Source organism: Anomalospiza imberbis, chromosome 19 (assembly GCF_031753505.1).
Source record: "Anomalospiza imberbis isolate Cuckoo-Finch-1a 21T00152 chromosome 19, ASM3175350v1, whole genome shotgun sequence".
In the NCBI taxonomy this organism is placed as follows: domain Eukaryota; kingdom Metazoa; phylum Chordata; class Aves; order Passeriformes; family Viduidae; genus Anomalospiza; species Anomalospiza imberbis.
In genome coordinates, this window is record NC_089699.1 from 6,165,559 (window position 1) to 6,177,880 (window position 12,322).

The 12,322-nt window shown below is 40.8% G+C and overlaps 1 protein-coding gene across 1 annotated transcript in view; it reads right to left on the minus strand.

Moving 5' to 3' along the window:
* TBCD (tubulin folding cofactor D) overlaps positions 1–12,322 on the minus strand; it is a 121,156-nt gene that overhangs the window by 30,395 nt on the left and 78,439 nt on the right. The window contains exons 23-26 of the mRNA XM_068209342.1: positions 8,424–8,455; positions 6,305–6,367; positions 5,766–5,842; positions 3,524–3,605 (exon numbers count right to left, since the gene is read on the minus strand). Coding sequence (XP_068065443.1) covers positions 3,524–3,605; positions 5,766–5,842; positions 6,305–6,367; positions 8,424–8,455 — 254 coding nt within the window. The remainder of the gene's footprint in view (positions 1–3,523; positions 3,606–5,765; positions 5,843–6,304; positions 6,368–8,423; positions 8,456–12,322) is intronic.

A 12,322-nucleotide genomic window follows, 5' to 3' on the forward strand; every position in this document is an offset into this window, starting at 1 on the left:
GTTTAGTTCAAACTAAACTAAAATACCTTAATTTTCTACAGGAAAAGGATAAAAAATTTAAGATGTTCACTTTTACATGAATGAATCTGTATTTTCTGTCTAAAAACCTGACTTTGTATTTATACTAAGCTTATTACTTGAGAGAGAAAAGACAAACTTCTAAATTTTTGAGGGTTATCAAGTTTTAGATATCCAAATAGTAAGTCTAAGCACAAATTTCTGGCTAAGCACAGGGGAGCAAGTTCTTTTTATATTTCTAGGTCTCCATTTTCTATCTTTGGCTAGATGTTCTGTGTTAGGCAGGAGATGCCCAGGTTTGTGAATATCAGTTATTTTAACAGTTTTCCCTCAGAAAACTCCTGACTGGAGTCCTGTTTAAGCACACACACAGACCATACCTAAACAGTGAGATAATTTCAGATCACTTTTCATAGAGACATAGATGAAGCTGGGTGTTTTGGAGGAGAAAGCTCAGGAGGAAATGCCCCCTTTGGTTCTGTGTGCTGGCACAGGACACAGCAGGGACAGTGACCCTACAGACAGCAGCAGAGTCAAAAGATAGAGAATAAACACAGAATAAACCCAACTGGGCATGGAAAAAGGAGCCTCAGCAAACATGTAAAGTGATATCAAGCAGAAAATGAGGGTGTACAAAAAAAATAAAAGGAGGAAAAGTCCGGAACAGGTTCACATTTCAGCTGCAGTCTTTATCTCAGACTTACAGCCAATACTTCCTTTACCCAACTTTTCACATTAAACTCTTCTGTAAAATGCAGAGAAAAACAAAGTAGTCCAGAAAAGCTTCTCCAAGCCAGCTGCAATAACACAGCTCTGATTCAGACAGAAGCAAGGTGGTCTTATCGATCCCGTTACTGCAGAGACACTTTTTAATCCTCAAAGAAGAAGAACCAGAGATCCTGGGAAGATTACATAATTGTGCCACTGCCTACTGTAATCTAAGGTTTGAATGGTTGAGCAATATTTGCTAGAGGAGGAAAGAAGAGTTGCCATAAGAAACTCCCCATTCATCATAATTCATGACTGTTTTTTTAAACCCCAGTGCAATGGACAGGCCCCAGCTCGTCCCTCCCATCAGCAGCCCAGCTCCCTGGCCAGAGGTGAGCAACACCTTCAGATAAGCACATTTATTTCAAACTTTCCAAACCACCAGGCTGTTAAGAGTCCTGAGGCCACAGGAAGATGCAGTGTTTGCTGTGACAGCCAGAAGCTCTTGAACAGTGAGCTGTGACAGTCTCCACTTTGAGTGATGTGCATTTAAGATTGGCATTTCAGCCAAATGAGACAGCAACAAGCAAACAGCAGCTCTTTACTTAGAACCGCTCAGTAATTATGGTGGAAAGTGTAATGCAAATGTTAATATTCTTCTAAGAGCCTTCAGCTTCATGAACCAACAGGGCCTATGAAGTGCCTACAATATTAATTCCACACAACCCATCCTGAAAGAATATTGAAAGAGCAAGTCAGCAAAACCAAACCAGAACACACTAAGACAGATAAAGAAAACACCAAGAGAAGGTCAAAACAAACAAAGGCAAAAGTAGTGATTCAATAAAAATGCATCCTAATAAGGACAAATTCAGAATGTCAAACTGCTAAAGCACCCGTGATTGGTGTTTTTATTTTAATCATCAAGCAACAGTGAAACACTGGTTACATTTTACCAAAAGCTTTATTTTTCTTCCCCTTAATCATGTCCTGACTTGCTTTAAGTGACTTATCTAAGGCACCTGCACTGTGCTGGATGTCTCCTGCACTGCAGCTTCCACACATACCCACAGCCATCACACACTCTGGGAGGACTTTTACTACTGGATTTCAATCCCACAACACACAGGCATGAAATTTTTATCAGTACAGAGGTAAAATACACCTTTTTTTTTTGTTTTTTTTTTTTTTTAAAGATGCTTGCATGTGTAATGGCACTCCTGTTATCATGTGTGGAGCAGGGTCCTCTGCAGTCAAGGCCAAAAAAAAAAAGGGTACTCAAGATGGAGCTGAGCAGAACAGAAAAACTGTCATTTCACAATTCTGCTTCAGAAAGTCCCATGAGAAATTTTGTCTGTGTCTACAGATTTGACCTAATGGTGCCCCTAGACCATCACAACCACATTGCCATGGTCCCTTCAAGCACAAGGCAGATGAAAAGTCAACCTCAAATCCAGGAAAAAACCAAGAGTCTTCAGAGGGGTCTAAATGAGAAAAGCAGCAACACCTGCAGCCTGTACTTCCAGCAGATCCCCTCTCCCTCCTGCCTTGGGCACCTGCCTGAGTTTTCCAGTGCACTTTTCCAGAAACTTGAAACTTCATCCTTACATAAAATTTGACCTATCCACTTCTCAACTCATTTTTAGCTTGTTTGCTTTGACTCAGCATTGCCTCCTCCTGCCCAGCACGTTCTGGTTTTACACATGACCCTTTCCTGAGGTTGTGGGGATTTTATCTGCCTTGGGACCACATCGCATCTTCCCATGCTGCCCACAAAGAATCTGGCAGGCAGGGCCAAACTCCAGCAGGGAAAGGGCTGTTTTGGGGTTTGGGTTTGTTTGGTTTTTAGTTTTTTGGTTTTTTTTTTTTTTTTTTGGACAAAAATGTAAAGATTTAGCACTATATAAAGTATCTGAAAATCAGGATAGGCTGCTTTTATAGTTCAGCCCTAATGTCCTTGGGGCATGGACTGCATGTAAATACAAATGTGATAAATATCAACATCATTTTGGGAACAACTCTAAGACAAATAAATAATAAGGCATTTTGTTACCTGATTTAATAATGGCAAAAAATAGAAAAAGAAAACAATATTATATTAAGTATATGTCTCACTGTCATATTTAGAAAAATAAGAATATAAATGTTGTTATTCTTAACATATTTATCTGTACAATCTAGCAATTTGTCTCTGATGGACATGATGCAATTTGATCCTTGAAAAGAAGACAGGTACAAGAAGAGCAGTATAAAAAAGGATGCTGATTCATACACCCCCAAGAGAAGTTTAAGCCTCCTCCTGTACTGCTGATCCAAACACAAACACAGGAGCTCTCACATGCACATTCACCAGAACTCTGGGTGTCCTTTCCGATGCTTTTCTTATCCCTTAGCAATTCTTCTATAAATCAGCCATGATCTCTGGCAGAGTTTATCGAAATAGGATGGGAAAAAGATTCACTTTGTTAAAATTGAGGATTTTAGAAACCCACAATCCTTGGTTCTTTGTTTTACAGTATGGAACGGAAAAGCAACATAAATTTGCCTCATATTCATTATGGTGGTACCTTCTACTCACCTCCAGTCTAAAGCCAGCATTTATGTAGGAAATGAGACATTTCCTACACTTCCACTTGTCATTTCTCAGAAAACTTTCAGCTGTCAGTTCTTTTTCCCTGAAGAATTTTAAGTTGTGTTAAAACCAGTGCTGCCCCTCCCCACTCTGTGCAATCCCTCCAAAGTGCAAGTTTGGTCCAGCCCAGCATTCTGTGCCTCTACGCTAAACATGAATCATTACCCTGCAGAGCTGGATCAGCTTCTCCCCTCTCGTTGATGTAAAATTCATTGCACAGAGCAGCCAGTGCAGACACTGCAGACTCCTGCAACAAAGGCACAGAAATGCATTTACTCACCTCATAGCTTAACATTTTTAAGGGAAAAGAAAGTGGATTAAAAAAAAAACAAAAAAACCAAAAACCTCCTTTCAGATACTGGCATTTCCTTTCTTATTATTTCTTCTCAATAGTGGTTTAGTAAGGAAAAAACAGATTTTAATCTTATTCCTTCAATAGGACCAGTAAGCTAAATTAGCATTTAAGACAATAACAGTAACGTATGAAATATATTTTCAGTTCAGATGAAAGACATCTAGGATGCCACAGCATTACAAAACACACAAGTCATTATTTCATCTTCCATATACTGATGCCAGATTGACAAGAAATAAACCCAATTTCCCCAGGGAGCTACAGAAAGGAAACACAGAAAAGAACATGGACTGAAGGTAATAAACAAAAAAGCCCAAATATCCAGGATCACAGGCCTTGTGTCCTAATCTTACTTGGTTTAGAAAAGGATCAATGGTTGTGTGTTGTACCTGAGCCTCCTCATTTTTAGAGTGGTTTCAGTTACTGATACAGAAAACAAAATAACTCAGCTGCTCTTTCAGAAAGCACATAATAGAATATGTAACAGAAAAGAACTTAGAATCCATAACAGATTAGAATGTATGGCTGAATTACACTTTTCAGCTGATAATATAATGTTACCCAAAATTATAATAAATTTGAAAGCACACGAAAGCTTTGCATTGTTCACTTCATGTTAACAGCAACAATACTTATTAACACTCATGTTCTGCAGGTACAAGAAATGTCAGATGTAACACAGAAATCCTGCCCAGATGATTCATTCTGCCCTCAAAGTCACCTCAGACAAGTTCTCTATGCAAAATCAAGGACTTGAAAGAAAACCAGCACTCACCTAAACAATATTCTAACTACCACAGGCATTATAGTAGCAAAACATGCAGAATTATCTAACTGCTGTAGATCAGTGTTCTTAAAAAGGCCAAATTATCCAACCTCTGCCATGGCCAGGGATGCCTGGGACCAGACCAGATTGCTCAGATTTTTCACTTTCTAAATGAAATGTTTTTCACCTTAAATGTATGAAGTTCAACTGGAAGAGAATACTGTATGTCTGACAAAAAAAAAAAGATTAGTTTTTAACATCTAAAGCATTGCCCTGACAATTATTTCTCTCTAAAACAGAAGCAGAAATAAGTGAGGATTGTCATTTACTAAATACACTTTGCTTGGCTTTAACTGATGTTCACCGAACAAGTTAAAATTCTCTACAGCCTGAAATTAATTCTTCTAAGCTTTTGCTTTAGAAATTCCAGTTACAAGACATACCAGCACTTTGAACAAATTGTTAATGCCAAAAGAATATCCTAAGAATTCAAATTTTTTTTAATTTCCTTCAGTGATTTGGATACAACTCCAGTCTCCTCTGTCTCCCAAGGACAGCTTTAAAAGATGAGGTGTGAGATACCCGAAATGTCTTTTTATCTTATTACTAAAACCTAGTGTGTCACATTCAGGTTGTCTGTAAGCTCTAGCAGGGCAGACAGAAATTGCCTTTATAATTCAGCAGTGCCTTTAAGAGCACGAGATCAAACTGCCATGGGAATTCTGGGGAAAATTAAGGTGAATAACTGGAGGTGTTAAGATGATGTAAATGAAACAGCATGAGACATATCCATCAATGGATTTAATGTTCAGAAGCAGAGCAGTCTGAGAGCACAGAAAAAGGATTTGCAGCAGAGTTGAATGGAAAATTTAAGCTCCTTGTCCTGAATAACTCTGGTAACTCACAGCAAAGCTCGCAGAGCTACCAAGCACCCTCAGTACCTGTGGGCATCATCCAGAGCATTTTTAATTCTCTGAAGCCACACCTATTACAGGTACACCAAAAGAGAAGCAAAAATGTAACCAGGGAGCAGCTTCCAGCACCTACCTGTACCAGAGGTACAGGCAGGAACAACCTTTGGGATAACTGCTCAAGTATTAATCAGAAAGGTCCACTGCAATCCTGAGGAATTCAAAATACACTTTTTTAAATACCCCTTCTCACACATCTATGAAACATGCATTCAAGAACCAGTAAGATCCCATGGATAATCCACCAAAGGAAAGCAAAAGCATTTCTAATTTTGTATTTAATGTGACCACATGAAGGAGGAGAAATTATTGTACCTTTATATGCTGTCGTGCAGCACTGGAAACAAGAGTGAGATGTCTTAGACTGTCATTTATTAACCACTGCCAACCACCTGGAACAGCAAGGAACATAAACAGCTTTAACTTGTCTTACTTTCTGAACTTCAACACTCTCCAGTTAATTTTTCCACAGAGCAGCAATTACACAGATCAACCTGTGTCCTTGGCTTTTTCTAAACTAAACAAGGCTGTGACTCCCAGTAGAGTTACTCCAGACTGGATTACCATGTCCACAGTGAACACCCCATGCCTGGTGATGCTGAATACTGCACATTCTATTTATTGTAAAAATGGCTAAAAAACAAATCTTCAAATTGCATCAGCATCTGCTGAATTGTTTGTCTATCTTTTTGGTATTTTTTTAATATGTTAGGCCACCCAACCCCATTAATTTTGCTTCTTTGAAAAGCAGAATTTAGTATTAGTTATTATTTTAGTTAATGAATATTTAGTTAGTATTTTAGTTTAATGAATAGTTACTACAGTCATGGAAGGTTATTTAAAATAGGACTTACTGATTATTGGATCTCCTCTAAATGGCATTTTTGATAGTGACAACTTCTCAATTAAAGTGCAGACTGTAAGAAAGTAAGTTTGATAACAAGATAAATAACCCCCCCGAAAACAGAAATCGTAGCAATTTTGAAAAGACAACCACAGGAAGTTACATTAGCATTAATTTTAAATTGAAGAATATTTGCAAACAGATATTCAAAATAGGGGAAATTAAAAGCTGGAAGGAAATTACATGTGTACAAAAATCTCTAGGATGCAGTAACTGTCCTCTGACACCAGTCAGTCCCATCACTCGTGCAAATCCCTTGTTTGGTGGGATGCTTTCCCCCTCTGCCATTCAAGGTGTGCACATACACATCAGCAACTCTTCTTTGCTATACAGCCTGGAAATGGCAGTGCAGCATCAGTGATGGTAAACCAGCTGAGACAAGGATGATACTACAACCACTAAAAACTATTCAAATCTATTTGTCAGGTTTTCCTACTTCTTATTCACGTTGTTTTTGAACCTCCAAGGAGTGGCATTTGCTCACTGCACAGAGCTGGGAGCTATGAAACTGGATGCAACTTTATTTCCTTTGATACTTGGAATACATGAGCACATCCTTTTCATAACAAAGTCCTTATTGTTTTTAATCTATGGACTTATTAGAGTTCTAATGCTTACAATCCCACTTAGAGATTTGTATTTTTTAAAAATGTTTTGAGGCTTTTTTTGGGGAATGGAGATTAACACAGTAAACACTGCAATTTTTCTGTGCAACAGATTGACTGTATTGCACAAATGAATTGCTCAAATGAAAACTCAACACTTGGGGAATACCAGTATCTTTCACCTCCTGGGGTTCAGGTCAAAGAAATGAGGTTGGTACAGCTCCATGTCACTGCCTGGCTTCTTTAGAGTTGGTGGAGAGGAGGGAAAGGACAGAAGAAGGTGCAATATAAAGTAAAGCCATTGTTTTGTTTTCTTCTCCTCCCACAAACTGATTTTTGACTCTTCCTCTGGGCTCTGTACAAAACTCATCACCTCCATTTATAATCAACTTTCTGGGCTCCAAATCTACTCTTGAACTCACTCCTCACAATGGCAGTGTCACACAAAATCCTCTCAATACTGTGTGTCAGCTTCTCTGTGCTAATATTTATTCACAGGCAAGGCTAAGTGCAATGTGACTAAAGCCAAGTCTCTTGGGGCTCCTCCTTAGTTCTCTGCACTTCTTTGTGCTCTATTGTGGTTGAGACCATCATCTTCATTAGACATGCAGGCAATTTGTGGAAGATCTTCAATTCTTCTCTTATTCCACCTACACAGTTGTATTATGCCAAAATACTGCCATTTGTATTGCTCCAAAACCACAAAATGTTCACCTGCTTAAAAGCTGAAACATATCACAAAAAACTTCTTCCTTCAGCTTGCATTTTTGTGTCATTCAGCTGTAATCTCACTCAAATCCCACTTCAGTGCAGAAGCTCTTTTACCCACAAGGTCTGGATGGCTTCAGATCTTCCAAGCTGGAATCTGCTCTGCAGCATTTCCTTCATTCAGCTCACCAGCAGGAAACCAAGCTGGCATCATTTCCTCATCCACCCAGCCTACCTCTTCCTGCAACACCCTTCCTTTTTACAGCATACAACAATCTTCCAAATCCATCTTTTCTGTGGTGCCACACTCCCCACAGACTGTTGTTTGTATGGTCTTTGTGCTTCACTTCTGTGCACACACGTGTTATGATAAAATCATTATTTCCACCATGGCTTCTGTCTAAAAGTGCCGATTATATCTCTTGTGGAGAGGAATCTGAGTAAATCACTGAAGGAAGACAGTTCAACCCTGAAAAAACTTCACTTTGTGCAACAACAGAAGGACGTAGTGTGACACAGAGCCCAGAACTATCTCCAGCTCTTACACCGAGTTACTCCAAGTGTACTCCAAGTGTATACACCATGTCCTGCTGTACCCATCTGCTGACTGGCCTCCAAAGTTCCTCTTTTTTTAATTACTGTGCAGACTTTACTTATACATTCAACACAACATATGCAAAATGAACTGGAAACACATCAACAGCCAAATTCCTCAGGGCACCTCTCGTGGTGTCCCACCCCAGCTGTGGTACTTACCAGCTGGTCTCATCAGTTCTCCACCTAAACCCCTGCAAAGCAGAAACAGCCTTCAGAGAACAACCCACCACAGGCAACCCGAGTGCACATTGCCCACAGTGAGGCAAAAAGCACCTCAAATCCATTTCAGAATGAAAGCAGAGCACAAAATACCCACAGTTCTGTGTTTGATCAATTCTGCTTCCTTCTAAATCAACTGTTCTTGACTTCAGCGTGATTAATACAAACCTCCCCTGAATATTAAGCTTTCTTCTTGCAAAAATGCACTCCCAGTCTTCCTAATTTTTAATGTGAATAATAAAAAGACTGTCAAGTTCATTTTGCTTTTCTTTTCACTTGCTTCAGGAACATTCCAAACCCATGAGACTGGCCAAATGACTTTCCAGTCATACAGTCTCTACCAGCTTCTGATTCCCACAAATGAAAAGGAACTAGATGCTATTTTTTAATAAAATCATCATCTCTGTAAAATTAAGTAGAAACTTCCCTTCCCAGTTCTCATTTTCACATATGTTAACTGGTTTCCTCTCCTGGTGAGATTTATCACCCTCGTCCTTTCCTGCTCAAGGCCCCTCCCAGGTGATTTTGTGTTTATCACCACAAGAAACACATCAGAAAAGGGAGAGAAACAAATGGCTCAAGCTACTTCAGATGCTCCTGAGGTAAAGGTGTGCTCCTCAAGGATGGTTTCAGCAGCTCAGACCTCAGCCCAGTTCCTCTGTCTGAACATGAGCCTGGCCAGTAACAGCACTGGGAGGAGAAAACCTGAACTGGGCAGAAAGTGGGGAGAGGGAAAAGCACCCTGGAAATGGCAGGGCCTGTGTGCATTCTTTGGCTTCTCCTGGCCCCACTGAGCAGTGTCTGCTGCTTGTCTGGATATCCACCCCCAAGGCAATGCCTCAGGTGTTTCACTCAGTGTCACCCTCTGTGGCTTCACTGCTCCACTTCGTGAACCTTTGACCTCCCCTTCCTTTGGATATTTGCTCCCTTGACTCCTTATTGTCTCCCTTCACTTCTGCTGGAATATTTCCTCCCTGAGGTGTGCCAAACCCTTAATCACCTGTTTGCATGTCCGTGCTCTGGCAGAAACTCCCAGCAAGAGGAGCAACAACAAAGACTTATTTATTTGCTTGTTGTTTTTTGTTTTAAACATTTTCTTCCCTCCTCTCCTCATCCCTGCCCACAATAAAATTAGTAGCTGTGCTCAGAAGGCCAGCTTAGCAATCCTAACAGCTCTTACAACTTTGTTCTCCAATATATCCCTTTGTATGAGTTTCAAAAGCCTGAACATCTTAAACAGGTTCTTCCATTCCACACGAGGAGGTCCCTTCTGCAATATGCTCTGGGTTTCTGGCTGCTCAACGATTTCATTGGTGTCTCAGGTAACACAGAGATGCCAACACCACAATATTCTTATTTGCCATAGGTCAGCACTTCCTTTAATTGAGAAACTTTTGCTTTCCACGTTCAATATATATTAGGCTTAAGTTAATAATCCCCAGCTCAGTTTATCACTGTAGGAAGCAAGCACAGATTCTACATCCTCATGCTGATAAGGTCTGTGTCTTGTCTACCCCACCTTCCTGCCATGCTGTCTGCTCTCCAGCTTCTAAAAAATTTAAATTAGAAAACAAAAAAAGTGATGCAAGGAGGCGAGACAGCAGCAAAACCAGGTGACTGATGAGGCAAGCCTCGCTTCCTCTTCCACACTTCTTCTCCCTTTTATTTTGCCTTCACCCATTCCTTGCCTTTTGTCTGCTGCCTTACTGCAAATGAGTAGAAAATAATCACCTTGCAAATGTGTTTGGTGTGCAGCAGAGTCTGCTGATGCAGGGATTCAGATATGGACTGCTCTGTTCCAACTACAAAGCAAGGACTGACTCACAAAGGCTGCTCCTCTCCATTTCCTTGCCCTGCCAAGAAGGAAGTCAGGCCACTTCAAGCTGTGCTGATGGCAATAATTTGAGTGCTATCCCTTCCTCTGGCGTTTCACCAACTCCAGTTCAGTTCAGAGCCTCCCTGAGGATTGCTGTCCCCATGCAAGAATGCAGAAAGGTGACAGGGTTTTGCATAGCAACTTTTCCACGTGGCACAAACTCCAATCCAGTCCCTCTTGGTGGCACCATGACCTGCGTGTGCTCCTCTGCAGAGCTCCCAGAGCTGGCTCTTGCCCAGACACTCTGTATGCCCACCAATAGAGCTGATTTTGTTCTCCCTCTCCACAGCTCATGCATATTTCACTTTTAAGAACCAAGAATTCTATCATAATCCAAGATCTTTCCCCAGCCAGTGCTTAGTTTGTCAAACATGATGCACATCCTTCTATTAACTTTATCTCACTGCACAGTATTTCACTAAATTAAAAAGATACGGATCTACCTAATTCAGAGATTCTGAATTTTGCTGTACAGTCAGTATTCCTTCTTTTTTATTCCAAAGACACATCCACAAGTTGCATCACATTATTAAGATGTACCCGTTTCAAGCTTTAATAATTAATTCAATTTGCAAATTGAGTGATGCAGTGCCCAGGCTCCACAAGCTTCTGAGCATTCCTTCCTGTGTGCAGCTCCACAGCAATGCTTCTCTCCTAGAAACATCCTGGGATGAGTCACAATGTAAGTGTGGAAAATAAAATATATAATCCCTTGCAGAACTGACAAATTAACATTACTGACCTAAGAATGACAGTATCTATTTTATAATTACCTTGCCTTGAATCACAACCAGTGACAGTGCTGTTCTCAGGGCATAAAGAAGTTCAAAGTACTTTTGTAGATTTATTTTTTTAAATTAATTTAAGCCTGCTGCTTTTTGTGTGAAAGCCAGAATTCCTCTTAAAGATAATAAAAATAACAGTAACTGAAGCTGTTTAAATAGAAAAGCATCTATGTTTTCCCAGATATTCAACTCTGAAGTTAGAAGTACTGGAATAGCTGAAGAGATTCAGTTGTAAATACTGGGTTTTGGGAAAGCTGAGAAGATGTATTTCACCTCCATACAAACAGCAACCAAACATTTTCTTTGGGAACTCTTTGTCCCAAACAGAACTGAGGTATCTTTAAAGATCTACGTGGCACATTCCCTGAGTCTTGGAGGTACAGAATGGAGGTACACCAGGGGGAAAGGGAAACCCCCGAGCACAGCTGAATAGGTTAACATAGCTTTCATGGCCAGCCCTTCAAGATGCACAGAATAAACCACACTGACACGAGAAACACCAAGTTTAGGCTACTGTAAATTGGTATCCCACGCTGTATTCTAACATCAGAATGCTCCAGGTGAAATCCTGGCTCTATGGAAGTAAAAGCTTTCCCAGTGACTTCAGTTTGTAGCAGAACTTCACCTTGTACTTCTTCAGAGGACAGTGCATCACAACCTCACAGAGCCATCCAGGCCCTGGATGCACAAAACCCTCTGAACTTGGAGGAACTGTTAAGATGAGCTTTGTTGCAAAGCTGGAATTCTTTGCTGATTAAGCTCATATGCCTAAAAAAAAAACTCTTTTAGGCAGATGCATGCCAAGAAACACATTTGCCCTGAAACCATCAAGATCAGTTACAACCTTCAAGGTCTTTGAAATGAGATGAGTTTCTCTTTTGCCCAGCACCTGTCAACACCTGCGGGCTCCCTTACTCTGCTGGAAACGCCGAAACTCGGAAGGTGCCGCTTCAACTGCCACTGCCTGCCACTCCAAGCTCCTAAATCTGCTGGGCTGCCACAGCTGACGTGCTCCACACCCAGGCAGCCTCTGCAGAGGCTGCAGGGATGAGCTCAGAGCAAGGCTGGGTGTGCAGCACGTCGCAGGCACCGCGCTGCCCGGCGTGGGAGGCGCTGACGAACACCCAGCATCCCGACACGTCCAGCAGGGATGGGAGCCTGGGGGGCCGATGAACACA